This window comes from Motacilla alba, chromosome 1 (assembly GCF_015832195.1).
Source record: "Motacilla alba alba isolate MOTALB_02 chromosome 1, Motacilla_alba_V1.0_pri, whole genome shotgun sequence".
NCBI classification, from domain to species: Eukaryota; Metazoa; Chordata; class Aves; order Passeriformes; family Motacillidae; genus Motacilla; species Motacilla alba.
Window position 1 is genome coordinate 47,121,846 of NC_052016.1, and position 15,454 is coordinate 47,137,299.

At 45.6% G+C, this 15,454-nt stretch overlaps 1 protein-coding gene across 1 annotated transcript in view; it reads right to left on the reverse strand.

Moving 5' to 3' along the window:
* MAML2 (mastermind like transcriptional coactivator 2) overlaps positions 1 to 15,454 on the reverse strand; it is a 209,303-nt gene extending 193,849 nt beyond the window's left edge. Inside the window, 2 exon segments of the mRNA XM_038156332.1 lie at positions 14,758 to 15,102; positions 15,104 to 15,454. Of these exon segments, the coding sequence (XP_038012260.1) occupies positions 14,758 to 15,102; positions 15,104 to 15,154 (396 nt within the window). The 5' untranslated portion in view covers positions 15,155 to 15,454.

The following is a 15,454-nucleotide window of genomic DNA, read 5'->3' on the forward strand; positions in this document are numbered from 1 at the left end:
CATCTGGATGCAATCCTGTGCCATGGGACACATAATCCTGTGTCCAGAGCAGTTCTGCTTGAACAGGGGGTTGTATCAGATGACCCACTGTAGAGCCTTTCCACCTTATCCATTTTGGGATGCTGAGTTTCTGCATAACTAGACAGCCCTTTGCCTCAGCAACTGTTATGTAAAGGGAATTGCTGGAAATGTTTCTGTGATGCAAGAGCAGACAAAAAAAAAATTAAAGGGGGAGGCAGCGAGGAGGAGGATTGATTAACTGGACCATGCTAACCATGTGTTACTGAGCAGTGCCACCAATAAAACTAACTGAAAATAAACACTGACAGTAGCTGTAGCTCAATCCCATCAAGGAAACCAAATGAAATCTGATGGTGTAGAAACTATAGGACCTCTTCAGAAAAATGGTCTCATTAATAATGTTTCTGAGCGGTGATCAGAGGTATCCATGGCCTTGCATTTGAATTTTGCTGGAGAAAATCTCTAAGGCACAGGAACCTTTGAACAATCCACTTCTGTGCTCTAGTGTCTTAGTTATCCACACCAAGTCTCTGCCACCAGGTCCTCACTACCTCAAAGTCAGTGGAATGGGAGAAGGACAAGAAGGTCTGCTGTTTGCAATGCTCATTGTCTAATAGAAGAGCTTGTATAGCTCTTTTAACCTTTGCTCAACATTATGTCTCATGCCTCTCTGCCTCATGCTTTTACCAAGGCCCCAATCTCCTTCCTGCCATTCCGTGATAAAAGGATAATAAATGCAGTAAAGATACTAATGTGTTAGGTTAGATAGATTAGATAAGAGATGGTTACAAAAGATCAGCAGAGTTGTTCATGCAGGACTTAAATGTCTCTGGCTCTAAACAGCTTTGTTTTGCTTTCACATCCATTGCTCCTGTAATATTGCACCTTTAAAGACCATTTCAGAAGAAGCCAGGTCCTAATATGTAGTTCATTACCCCTGTGAGAGGCTACGGCTCTGGCCTCCCCAACAAAGCACTCACATTAAGCTGGTGCCCACACAACCTTCCAAGTGCACACACAGAGTGGTTTGTAAGGCGGGAAAAGGTGATGGCTAAAGAGGGATTAAGTGCTGAGGGAGAAAATCACTTCTGAGGAGACAAAGTGTATCAAGATACAGAAAAGCACGAGTTTTAGATGTGCAATTTTCTTGTAATAGGCCTGATAAAACAGGAGGTCTGGCCACTGGCTCCTGTTGCGCAGCTAGAGTGGAGTCAGTCAAATTGGATCAGTTTCTTCCTCGGAAAGTGACAAAAAAATAATTTTACTGCTTCTTGAAAAAATGGCTATCCTGCTCTGCATCAATTTGCTTTTCTAGTCCCAGGGTAATTTTTTCAAGCTTCCTTTGCTTACATGTCATAGGATTGTACAGAGCTAGACACTCCAGCACTGACAGCAAAATTTCACTCTCTTCCTTTGCCCTTCAGCTCTTCTTCTGCCTTTGGCTCCTAGCACTGCCCTCTTAACATCACACTGAGATCGATGGTTACCATGTGTGCTGGGAAGTCCAGGCATCCCACCACCCTGCAAGGACCGTGAGAAACAGGGAGTCTGAGAGACATAGTTTCAGCCTTAATACTGCATTTCCCAGCTGGGACCTGCCTGTGTGTGGTATGCCTAGAGTCCTTTACAGGTAAAGCCCTTTTAAATAAATTATTGCCTTTAATTTTTTAAAATACATTTTCAGTAAATTATCTATAGAATGAAAGGCCAAAGCAGAGGGAAAGCAGAAACAGTGACAGATCAGAAGGCACTGATAATAACTCAGCCTTCTCTAAAGGCCCAACACTTACATCACTGGCAAGAAAAGAGATTGGACTGTCTCCTACTAGCACAAGTCAGGATTTTTCCTAGACCACACTTACAAGCAAGGAAGGAAATGGGCCTTTTACATTTGTTCTCTAGTATTTCTAACTGTTCAAGAAACAAGAAAGCCTGTCTTTATACAAGGCATTTAAAATAGTGTTTTCACAGTACAGCAAACCAAAATGTCAAGTTAGTACTACAATTTCAGAAAGTAAATAGGTAACTACTTCTTAGGTAAATACAAAGAATACTTTGTCCTCTGGCACTGATGGATGACTCATTGACTGATGCACTGATGTCACATGTCGGCTTTTTTTTTTTTCAACCATGGCTCCAGTCTGTAGTCTTGACTCCAGCAAAATCTCCTAGGGATAAATGTTCCAAAAATCTCCAGAGATTTTAGGCTTAGATTCAAGAATACAATTAGATGTCCAGTTCTCCTTGGTTTCAGTTCAGTACAAGAAGATTTGATGCCTACATGTTTTAAGTCAAAAAGATTTGGACTCCTAACTGTTCCCAGACTGGTTGCAGGAGATTGGATGCAGGAGAGGAATCTGAGAGTCCAAGGGTTCAACTCCCTGTCAAACATAGTCATAGAAATAATGCTAATTCTGTATGAAGAGTTACTTTCTAAGATATAATTGCTCTTCATTTAATGGCAGTTGCTTTAAATAAACTGTACCTGGGTACGCAACATAGTTACGTTATTGAACATTCAAGCAGCAAATAGGCGGTAGCACTACCAAAACGTGTTTACAGTTCAGAGACACTCAGAATCCAGAGTGAGTGAAAATGTAAAAGGTGACCAGGAGAGCCCCCACATTTTCTGCCTTGCCTGCACCACCCAGCCCTATTTAAGAGTCACTAAAAATACAAGATAGTGGATGAAATACTATTCTTAAAACTTTGGTATACCCTTAAGCATTTTCTGAATCAGACCAATAAAGATGCCTCCTCCAGAATGGGGTCCACTTCCACAATGAAGCAGCACTCAAACAGAAAAGTATTTAATCATATGTTTATTGTCACACATGTTCTTTTAGTATGTTTCTGAACTAGAGCCTAAGTATTCACAACTGTATGCCCAGTCTGTGAGTGTTGATGGCCTGTAGCGAAGAGTCACAGAACTTACAAGTGTCTTGTCAACTCACAGAAGCTTTTGCTCTGAGTTTCTTATCACAGTGACACAGGAACTTGGAGCTCATCCTTTATAAAACTAGTAAGAGAAGAGAATATGCTCATGGTCATTAGATGTCCCGTTTAAGCAAAAAACTAAAGACAGCTAAAGAAGCAGTATGAGTGAAGATGAGGAGAACATGTGGAAAACATGTGTTCAGAATGTCTCTCTCAGCCTGGCCCTCTGGCCTTTCCAAACTAGAAAAACAACATTATGAAGCAGCAGTGTCAGAAGCATGAAAGGAGAGATGGGAGGGCAATAACCCAGGTGAGAGGGGGTGAATGTGGAGGAGGAGACATGGTTTATAGCTTTAGGAAGTGGAGGAGGGGGACAGCAGAGAAGAACTTTACCAGGGGAAGGGGGTGAGTGTCACTTCAGTGACCAAAAGTGGCAATGCAAACCTGGGGTGAGGAGTCCTTCTGACCCGTGTCAAAGAGCCTGTGCTTTGATGGCAGCCTGGGAGACCCAAGTACAGACAGTATGTCCTGGGAGAGGGCTGCAAGAACCACATAATAAAGTGTTGCAGTAAATAGCCCTTTTGGTATAGCTGTCATACAAAGGCTGTTATCCTTCAGAGGCATGACAGAATGAACACACATTCAGTACACTGGCAAGGGGGTTATCAACCTCACTAGCCATCCTGGCTCTAGCAGGGTCCCTCAGATGTATTGTGTGTGGTACAAATGTATGCCAAAGGCCTTACATATGGTTGGTTTATACAGAAAGTTTTAGAAGTACATACTGTTTACTCAAGGGACTGGATTAACTTCTGCAGAGCTATTCTGGTCCACCTGTAAACACACGGACTAAAGGGCCTTATGAAAAGTAGTTACTGTGTATTTCCAAGTGGCACCTTTTAAAACCTGGATATCTTGTGTTATGAAGGCTGGGGGTTTGTTTTGGTTTCTAAGTACCAAAAATGACAGGATCATGCTATACAACTACTGGATACAGTTATTTTTTCCCCCAGTTCAAAGCTGGTTTTTTTCCCGCCAGTCCCCTAGGGCTGAAAAAGTTGTGTGTTAAACTTGCAGTATAAACTGCTGCTGGCAATTGCCCTCATCCCAATGCCCTTGCTTAGATGAATAGCAAGGTCTGTATGGAACTGACCAAGGGGACGAGAGGGGAGAGGGCTGTGGTGACCCCAGGCCTGCTTACACAGGAGCCTCACAGACATCAGCCCAGGCACATCTACAGCTTCCTTAGCTGCTGAGAGTAGCACTGATGGCATTCTAGGAGCTCCTACATGATGGATGGTCATGCCTAGTTTGAGGATGGCCTTCACACTGCACCTGAGCTGGGCTCTCGGATTCACCATCCACACACAGACAGTAGATTGTGCCTTCAGATTGCCTCAGGGCACCCCATGAAGGAGAGTCTTGACTTACCCAAAGGGACAGAATTAACTGAGCCTGGAATTAGCCATTAGCTCTGTTTTCTAAACTATGACTTTGACGGAAAGCAAGAAGATTTTGTAGTAAAGGGGGAAAAAAAGCAGGAAGTTGGGGAGTGGGGTGGAAGGGGGGAATGGAGCCAGAGTGTGTTTGCAGCTGCTGGCCAATCAAATTCCAATTCTATCAACATGACTGAGTTTCAGCTCCTGAAAAAGAGAGCTTTTGAGGACATATTGACACAGCCTGAACTACAGTAGTCCAAGGGGCAGTGCTATAATTATAAGGATTATATTTAATACTGCACTTAGAAATGAAGGCCTGAAACACTGTGACACTCTCTCTCTCCCTAAAAGCTGGCCAAAATATGTCTTAGAAACCATTATGGTAATACATAAAGTTGGTAGGAAAAAAAGAAACGTCAGAACTCAAATCGTTATAAAAGGGGATCATGTGGCTGGCAGCTCAGGTCTGTTGGGAGTTGAGCAGTGAGGAGGAAAAATGAGTGTGAAAGGAAGGGCAGTTGGATTTGCAGGAAAAATGGCAAGTAGTTTTAAAAAGTACAGAATTAGCTGGTTTAAGGAAATAAGTCAATTGATAATTAATACACTACTTACTTGTGAATTTGGATTCTTTTTGCAGCATGTCGTGGACTTCAGCCAGGCTGAGGCCTGTTTGTTGAACAAAGACCAAACCCTGCAAATATTTCTTGACTTGCTTAATTCGACACATCTTGATTTCAGTGCGATTACCCATGTGTGCACAATTAAGCACACGCATAAGTGTTTCCGGGAACTGGGCCATGGAGGTAAGCGGCCGCATGCTGAACACCAAGTCTATCTAGCTTGGAAGGATGTCGAACCAAAAGCTTTCAGAGAAGCAGAGAGAATGCATTTCTTTGGAAAACAAAATAATTGACTATAAACTAGCATCATGATCAGAAATAAAAGGCCTGATCCTACATTAGGCTGATGTTCCACAGTGCCATGTCCACAGTATTTCCCATAGGCAGTTTCAGGAGGGGCAAATCAGATCATAATAAAGACTGAAAATGCAGACGTTGAGATACCATAACAATGAGAAAAAAGGGGAAAAAAAAGGAAAAAAGAGTGAGAGGAAGGCAAGGCAAGGCAAGGCAAGGCAAAGAAAGGCAAGGCAAGGCAAGGAACCTGGAGATGGTTTCTAAAGCAACAGAACCCTAAATAAATGGTCTGATTTTCCAAAGTGAAAAACATAAACTGAACAGCCCATGCAGCATTTTTGCCAACTGTCACTGAGGTGGTATTTCTAAAATCTGGTGGGATGACTCATCCCAGAACAACAACTGTTGCCAACAAGGTCTTTCCTTCAAGTCTAGATATTTGAATAAGAGAGATACAAAAACAAAATAAACAGAAAAATCAGGGACAGCTTTTTGTCTTGAGGTTCAACTCTAAAGCTGCCTGTGAAGTCACCCACTCTACAAGATGCCTCCCCAATCCACTGAGTAGGCATCCAGGTGATCCTGTGAGCCAGGGAAGGGATTGAATAAACCTCCTGTTTGTTAAACCAAGTTCTTCCTTCTGCACCCAGACGCCACCTCTCATACCATGGATATGTGCAGGATGCATCCCCCTGATCCATTCTGCCCTCCAAAGCAGCAAACATTACCAGGAGAAGCACGACCCTGCCAACAGGTAGCACAGTCCTCAAGTGGTTTGAGACAGACACCCTTAAACTCTGCGGGAGCAAGCTTGGACCAAAGACTCCACTGTTGTGCAGTAACTAAACACAGCCCTGTCAGCACCAATGAACGCCCTTCTTTGGCTAGTACAGAATGCAACTATTTCAAAGATGCTTTCTGAAGCAGTGTTATTTTGCTGAATAATTTATGTCTCTGAGTCTTCTGAAAATGAGCAGCATACACTTCAGTGCTGCAATAATACTATTCAGTGGAGACAGTGCACATTATGTTCAGTAAGCTCATTGCTTAAACACTGTTGCCATGACTATAAGAAAGTGATTATACTATTGTTTACAAGAGACTCTCAGTAAGTCATTACCACAGTAGCCAGAGTTTTGCCTCAAGTCAAAATTTTTCAGAAGGAAAAAAATAATCTCACAGGTATAATTAACTTTTTGATCAAGATAATCCATTGAAAGGCTTTGGAAACTGAATACATCCTACAGTGAGGAATGAAAATAAGTAAGGATCACCAGTGTCTCAGGACTGTTGACTTAGTGGTTTTCTGACTGTTTCTTGGGTAAATTCCATTGAGAAGAAAAGCCCTGCTAACTAAATAACTGTTACAGCTAATTTTTAATTTATAGGGCAAGCACCAATATAGGAGTTCAACTGTGATGGGTAATGCTATAAAAAACAAACCACTTAGTACATAACGTAAGGGGAAAAAAAAGGCTTTAAAATTTTGACTTAGAAGAAACATTTGGGATTATGAAATATGGCTTTTCAGTGTCCTGGATTGAAATCAATAGCTAGAACACTCAGTTCTGAATCCTCTAGTGCATATACATGTACAAGAGTCCAGTACACGACCTCTTTATCTCAATAACATGCTGATGATCAATAGTTTCCAAAAGTAAGAAGCAATTCTGAAGCTGTTGGAAAGTCATCCTCACATTTTCTATGATCAGTAACAGGCCAGGAACACAAAGCAAAGAGATGATTAATAGAGTGCTGGACTAGGAGTCAGGAAATCTGGGCTCCGTTCCCAGCTCTGCCACTGACCTGCTGTTTGGCCTTGGGCAAGACACTTGACCTTTCTGTGCTTCTGTTCCTCCTTCCATTCTTTGTCTATCTTGTCTCTTGAGGCACTGAGCTACGCAGGGAGGGGCACAGTTCTCACTGGGTGTTTGTATAACACCTACTCTAGGGAGGTGGCTGCAGAGATCTACAATAAAGCCAGGGTACCACCAGGATGACTCTTGCACAATAGCATGTTTTGTTTCAAAACAGAATGGCCACGATGAACCAGATGAACTTGGGGTTTCATCTGCTAGTCCAGGATCTTACCAAGTCCTTTAGCCAGCTTCAGGCTCAGGCAGCAGGTAAAGGGGTTTGCAAGATCTACATCCTCACTTGTCAGAAGCACTTTCACATTTATTCCTAATTGGTACTAATTTCTCTCCACCTTGATTCAGTTGGGTTTGCAAGCACATCAGAATTATAACTGAGTGACACAGATAAAAATAGCTACAGGAGCCATTTCTGAATACAAGGAATTTCTTCAGGGAAATGCCAACACCTGTAGGAAAAACCACAGGCATGAGGGTGTTTTCAAATTAAAACTAAAATAAATTATAATTTTAAGGTAAGTGCATTGGAATTTTTGCATAAATTATTCAATTAAGCAGCATTTCTCAGTGTTTTTCTCACCTTGAGCCATAAATGTGAACCATCCTCCATTACTACCAGATGGGAGACAACACATGCAGGGCAAGGTGGCTCTCACCTGCTTTCACTGGGGAGCAGCTGCAGCCTCAGAGAGACCTGATGACTTGTGTATATACTCTCAGTCCAGTCCCACTCTACTCCCAGTGAGCTGAAGCATCAAGTACATGAAAATTGGACACAGAAGATTTAATTGGGAGATTAATTTGAGCACATACTGATGCAGAATCAGGAGCAAGTAAATCAAGAAAATATAAAGCATACACATTCATGATCATGAAAAAAAAGTAAAAAAATCCTTTTCTCTGCTAAAAAGAAAGGTCACTGCCACATCTTGCGCTTTTATTGTGAATATTGGCAACACGGTGTCATGAAAACCTAGTTCTGGAGTAATGTGATTATGTAAAAGACTCATTCAGGTTTGTATTTCCAGTACTCAGATCTGTGAGTCAAAGGCTGAAAAGGTGATTTGAAGCTCCTCAAAGGCTTTTTCAAAGCAGACATTCAAAACTCCTGTTTTAGGCTTCATCAATAATGAATTTGGCTTCTGAGCAATAAAACTCACCATCACATCTCAATCCACTTTACAGAAGTGATAAACATTATCTTCCATAGAAGAAACTGAGGTTTATGGAAGTGAAATAACAGCAGTAATCTGTTGAATAGATCCTAGAGTCAAAGTGGAAACACTTAGATTTCAGTTCACAGCATGCTCACCTAAAAGCTGTTGCTTGAGAGTTGCAGGTATTTTGGTTTAGGCATTAGTGTTGGCACTACAGTACAAATATGGACTGATTACCTGCATCTAAATATACTTTGGATGAACTGGACAAGGTATAGCAAATTAACAAGTTGGCTCTCAAGTGGCTATAGGAAGCTTTCCAATGGGAATCTAGGGCATAAATAGTTTATGCTTTTATTTAAAAGAAAAAAAAAGCACAGAAAAAAATCTGTATCTTACTACTGCTAAGTTGAAAATTTGATCCAAATCTCACTCAGCAACAGCTCCTTCTTTACTTCAGCCAAGACTACTGCCTCTTTCACTGCTCAAAGCTGTTCCAAACTGAAGCAGCATGATATAGGTAAGACCCTTTTCAGGTTTACAGACTGTGATTAAGATTTGTGGAAAATACAGACCTGTCAAGAATCCCATCAGCCTCATCTTACTCCTGCTGGGAGTACGACCACTGGGAATTCATACAGGGGAATACTGACATGCAGACACCAGAGAGAGGTCAAAGAGCAAAGACCTTGTTGTTCTTCTCTTCAGAGCAGGCAGGTGGCCAAAGCTCTTCTAGGCACCCTGCAGCTGATTGTGTGCCCTCTGAGGTGTTACATAGCAGTTGCTTTAATCACCTGCTTGAATTCCATGATGTGATTGTGTCAGGTCATTGACACAGAGTTGAGCCTTCAGCAGAACCCAAGGTCCCATGCGCTAGCTAGTGAGACTGTACCACCAGAAAAGCTAAAGCATAGAAGGGCACAGCAGGAGACATTTGCAAGACCACAGAGACACTTTCTGGCAGAGCTGGCACCTCTATGCCAGTGCTTTGTTAGCTGGAGCAGCTTGCCAGCTTCCAGCTCCTCCTACACCACATAGGGAGTGCAATATAAATGAAGCAGTGAAGATACCACCCTTCCCAAAGTTGTCAAAAGGACCTGGATGGAGCAGTTCTTTTCCAGAAATGAGACAGTGGTGAAGTTTCAGTTTTATAAGGCAGAAAAATTAATAAGAAAAGCAGACCACAACTGGCCTCTGAAGACAATATCTTGGTAAAAGGGACTGTTGACAGCAGTTAGGAAAAGGAAGAGAGGCACCGTGGCCTTTCTTAACCTGCTGACTAACCTAACTGCTGGGGCTTTTTTTGGTCACTGCAACCTAACTGAACCCCACATACTCCTTCTGCAGGGAGTGCTCTTTGTGAGGGGAGAAGTACCAATAGTGATGCGAGTCAAAGTTTCGGCAAAACAGCTTCTCTGACTCAGACATACCTTTCTAAGGTTCAGATTTCTCCACAGGACAGCTCACATTTTTGCTGGAGTCACACTTTTCAAACTAGAACTAACAGAAGCTGAATATCACTTTCCTTTGTTGTGGTGCTACAGAAAAGGGACTCAATTTGAGTACTGCAGGGGATGCAAGAACTCTGTCAGAGGACAGGCCATAACAGCCACGGATGTTAATAAGCCCACGGGTTGGCCTTGGAGAGCACGTCAAGTCCAGGCAGAGACATTGTTCCTCTGCTCATTGCCTACAGAAACTTTGGTGGTGGAAACAGCCTGTTAAACAGTTTCAGAATGGAGGAGACTTTCATTAAATATATTCAAAGCTGAAAAAGCTTTAAAGGGCACAAGTGATTTGATGGGAGTTAGGCCTGAAAAGGCTCCTACATACTAGCATAAATTTAACAAATTCACTTGTTGAAATCCTCATTAAAAACAGCTTCTATGCAGCTTCCAGGGAGTCTTCTTGATTATGGTCTGGAAAATATTCTCACAGTTAAGGGGAACAAAGATTTTAAAATGGCACCCATATCTGTCCAAAGCAAATGGCTCTCAGCAGGCCAGAGGGCCCATAACAGCAGATCAATGTTTTCCACCCACCCACACAGGCAATGTGCCTTACTCCTTTTACCTGACTCACATAAATTGTGATTATCAGAACACAGCTTTGCTCCTGCAGAAGCCCAAGGAGCAGAGAGCAGTCCTTTGTCTCACAAACAGAACATTTCCATTGCTTTGGCACCAAACTTTGTGTCAGTGAAAAGACTGCACTCTAGCTTTGCAGAATGGTTTGTGCTTTAATCCACCTGTCCTCACCACACCATAATGTCACTTCACCCCACTGCTGGTCACCTTATCCCGCTTGCTTCAGAGCACTTCCAAATGTTATGAACATCCACAAAAAATGCAGGTATTTCTGCAGGGTGCCCTGGCAGCCAAGCAGCAAACAAAACAAAGAACTTGGGAGATGGGGGTAAGTGTCAGCTTGGGCAAAGATACCAGAGCACAATTGTTCCTTTTAAAATACTCAAGGATCTTTAACACTAGCACAGAGGAGGCCAAACCTCAGCAAACAGTGTGGATCATTAAAAAAAAAAAAAAAAAAAAAGTCCTAAGGAAATTAATTCAGGATCTCCACATAAAATAACTGCCTAAACTGAGGTTTCACAAGTCAGTCTTGGCTCTTGGTACCAGTCAGGCAACCCTGGTTTTCACTGAGGTCCTCTGGGAACTGGAACAAACCCATTGACTCTTCTAGATTTGTACAGCTGTTGATGAGAATTCAGGGAGCAGGAGGAATTAACACATTCCCCTCTTCCTTGGATATATCACTTTTATGGGGTGGTTTTCCCTTTTCTTTTTTCACCTGCTTGCAGACTATATCTGGGGAGCAGGCCACTTTTACAGTCACTTTTCAAGTACAGAAAATATTAATGTATTTAATTGCTATTTTAAATCAACTCTTGTAATGATAAATTCAGCACAACCGTGAGATGGGTAAAAGCAGAACAAGTCACCTGTGACTGATGACAAACATGGCTTAACACACTCAGAGCCACTGGGGTGATGGCTGCAATGAAAGAACCTGGCCAGAATAATACACTAATGCCTATGAGACAGAGTTCCCAGCTCTCACTGGGCAAAATGAGCAGTGATCAGCCTGTGTCAGAAGGATGAGGGAGTGAATTGGCTGCCAGAGACTTGAAACTGCAATGCAAGAAGTTTAGTATTACCAGTTCAGTGCTTAAGGCACTGAGGAATGCCCTCCAGAGCTAACTGTTTACGTATAACGTAAATAGTATACACAGCTGAGTGCTGGAGGGCATATACATACACATAGATGTATGTATAAAAGAAAGAGAGAATATTTTATCTGTTCCACTCTGCACCACGAAAAGTAACACCACCATATAAATAAACAAATGTCAGCTCTTGGGAAATGCACGAAGGCAGAAAGTACAAAAGCTTCCCTAGCTGCGTCCCGAAGAATAAATCTCTCATTCACACACACCCACGTCCAATGGTCCAGCTAAAAAAATCTGATCCCCAGTATCCAATTAGAAAATGCTGTTGCTAAAGATACTTTCTCAAAAATCAAAGTAACAATGTTAAATTGAGGCCAAACCAAACTCCTCTAAAAACTCTCTCTTCTGCCAGTTCTAAACTGCCCACTGGGAAAAGATAATTATCAAATAATAGTACCAACAATGTCAGATAATCACTTCAAGCTCTTTGATATGTTCAAGGAAACATTGCTTCAAATGTTACCAAGTGTCAAATATTTACTTTTGAGTCCAACTGTGTAAATGACCCAGCCAGTGCCACTAAACACGGCAGGCACATGTATAACAAGAGCAGTGGGACCTGCAAAGCAGAGGAAACAACCCAGCTGGGTTTTGCAGACAAAAGAGCATCCTGGTAGCCAGAGCTCCCCAGTGAGAGTTATGACTGCCTTTGCACATACCTGTGTGGAGCTGTGGGTTTTTTTTAAACTGGTGGACCTACAGCAAGGCACATGGAGCTTTACATTCCCCTTGGAGTCGGCTGTGTGTCCAGTCTCACGTGATCAGTGTGAGACTCGAACCCCTGCTCCTGTCTTGGACTTCCCTGTGCTAGAGCTGTACCTGCCACAACTGAAAATCAGAGCTGCCCCTTTGTTCCAGGACCCTGGACACCTGTCTGCTGTAAGGAATGAATCTGGAGTTAGAGGAATAGCACATATAGGGCTTCCAATGGATTTCCTCTTGAGAATCACTCCATAGAGGATGAATTCTGCTTAGGGATTGTTCTCCTCCCATCCATTTATAATGCACAGGACAACAGGCTTAGTCTACCTCGTCCTTCCTCTTCCAGTACCCTTGGAATAACTGGTAGAGATAACTCCTTTTCCAGCTATGCCTGGAAGAAAAGCAAGACTGTTCTTTCCTGATCAGTCCCTGCCCCCTGAATTTTCAAGAACAGGAACACAAAGCTGTTCTACCTCAAAGCTGTATGACCCTCAGCCACTTGAATTCGCCCCACTCAGACACTGTGTGTTTTGCTATTCCTTGTTAATATTTGCAACACTGTTGTAAGGACTCTTGGTAAGAAGAAGGTGTACCTCCACGACACAGAGGTGTGACTTTGAACCAATGCCTTTCTCTGTTTCTTAATCAGAGCAGCAAATGAGGAATGTCAGTGTCAAACATAGAGTGGGAGGATGTGCAGTGACACCATTACAACAATGCTGTTTCATGAGCCAGCATTTACTCGGTGTGAAAACATGGTTCAGGGCCCCAAACGTCATGCTCACTGAAGTCACACACCTTTTCAGCATGATTACTGAAGGCTGGCGTGCAAAAACGATGGGGACTTCGTCAGACCTTTTGCTTCTCAAGGTCACGTGTGTGTGGAGTTTTCTGGGAGGTAATGCAACATGCAACACAGAGCAAGGGCTGTGCATAGCATCTCCAGCAAGCAGCAGGCTATTAGCCATTAGTGATATTTCAGAAACAAGAACAACCTCTGTGCACTTAAAATATGAAAATTTTTCAGTATTTTCTTGGGAGTTGTTTCATTTAGCATTTCCAAACAGCTGTCTCCAGCTATTTCATAATAATAGTAACAACTAGCAAAAAAAAAATAAATTCAAAACAAACAAACAAAACACAACAAAAACCCCACATAGGCCTGTTGCCTGATTTCAGAAAGTGAATTTTTCTGGGACATACACTATTAGGCAAAAGCCCTTTTTTTCCCATAAGGCAAGTGCAAAGCATTACATTAATACACACTGGAAAAATAAGATAATGGCTTTCTTGATTGTGACGAGGAATGTGGGGAGATTTAATCTGAACACTGAGTCAGGTGGAAGCGCCTAAACTCCCCTCGGACACAATGTTATCGCATTTAACGCTTACATCATCACCCTCACGAATGATGCTGAGTAACGCAGCCCCAAACGTCGATCCACGCACCGCACGGGTAAAGCAGAAACGACCACAAAGGTCCCGTTTTAGCATACGTCAGGCACTAAGAAAGATAAGTTTGATGTCTGGAGCAGAGGGAGCGATCTATTTTCAGCTGTTCGAATAGCAGCCGCGGGCCTATCAGGATGCATTCACTCCTCAATGTTTCGCGTGTGTGCCGAGAATTAAGAGTTGGGAGGCAGCACAGCGGAGCAAACGCCTTCAAAAGCGTGGTGCACTGACTGCTCGTAATAAAGTAACAGGAGACAAGGCTTCGCCTCCTTGACATGTTCTGAGCAATTTCCAGTTGAAAAAGGTCAGCGTATCATTTACAGAGCGGCAGTGCCTGGAAAACTCTCGTAACTCTGCTCCGCGAAACACTCTGGGTGACAATAACAACCTGAGCATCGCGGGCGAGGCCGGCGCTCGGAGCTGCCCCGCGGGCGCGGGCGCTCCGCTCTGGACAGTGCCCGCTGCCCCGGGCTTAGGCACTGCCCGAGTTCCAGGGGCACGGCTGCGAAATTACCTAAAATAGGCGTCTGAAGCCCTGGCGAACGGGATGGAGCGGGGAGGGGGAACAATCCCGAGCGCGGGTGATACTCGAGCGCTACTTGTCACCCTTGCTCGGGGACGCGCTGACAGCGTCGGCTGCCAGTGCCCTTCTCAGGGATGCCGCTGTCACCGCCTCGGCAAGGCGCGACGGCAGAGGCGCGCGACGCGTTTTTAGGTGCACGGCGTGATATAAAATAACCCAAATCAACACCCCAAGCAGTCCCAAAATCCCTTCGAAGAACACACACGCACACGCCCTCAGCCCCCCCGAGCTCGGCGCCTGCCCACCGCCCCTCACACCCTCGATGCCCCCGCGGGTCCGGCGCCCGGCAGGGCTCGCCCCGCGGCGCAGCGGGCCCAGCCCGTGGGCACGGCCGGGCCCGCGGGACGGCGCGGGCAGGGCGGGCGCCCCGCGGAGCGAGCGGGGCTCGGCGCGGCGCCTCCCCGCCGGCAGCGGGCGCTGTGACTCACCGCCAGGAGCGCCGAGGCGCGCTGCTCCCCCGCCGGCTGCTCGCCGTTGATGCCGCCGTTGCCGAGGAGGTGCTGGTGGTAGTCCGGGGGCGCCGCGCCGGCGGCAGCGGCGGCGGCGGGGGCGGCGGCCGCCTTGGGGTGCTTGCCGGCCTTGCGGGCGCCCTGCCCTTGCTGCACGAGGTGGAGGAGCTGCAAGGTGCTCTCCCGCTCGCGGTCGGAGCTCTCGGCGCGGCCCCGCTCGTAGCGCCCCTCGCAGCTGAGGTGGTGCTGGCGGCAGACGGCGATGCGGGCCCGCAGCCGCTCCACGATGGCGCTGTGCACCCGGGGCGCCGCCGGGCCCCCCCCCCAGCAGCCCGGCCCCCAGCCCCGCGGCCTGGGGGGGAGCCGTGTCGCCCATCGCTGGCTGCCGGTCCTGGCCCTCCGGATGGGTCGGTCCTCACTGCCGCATGGAGGAGGGCGGGGGCGATGGGGGGGGAGGCGGGGGCAGCGGCGGGAGCCCGAGCCCGGGGGCTGGCGGCGGGGCGGAGGGCGGTCAGCCCCGCGCCCCCAGCCCACCCCCGCCCGGCCCCCGGGCGGTGACGGCCCCGCGGGGGGTTGACAGATCGGGGGGCGGGAGGGGGTCGCTAGGGCTACGCCAGCATCGGCCGGCGGGAGGGGCGGGGGTCGGGGCCGGGCAGCCCCGGCCGAGGGGCGCCCG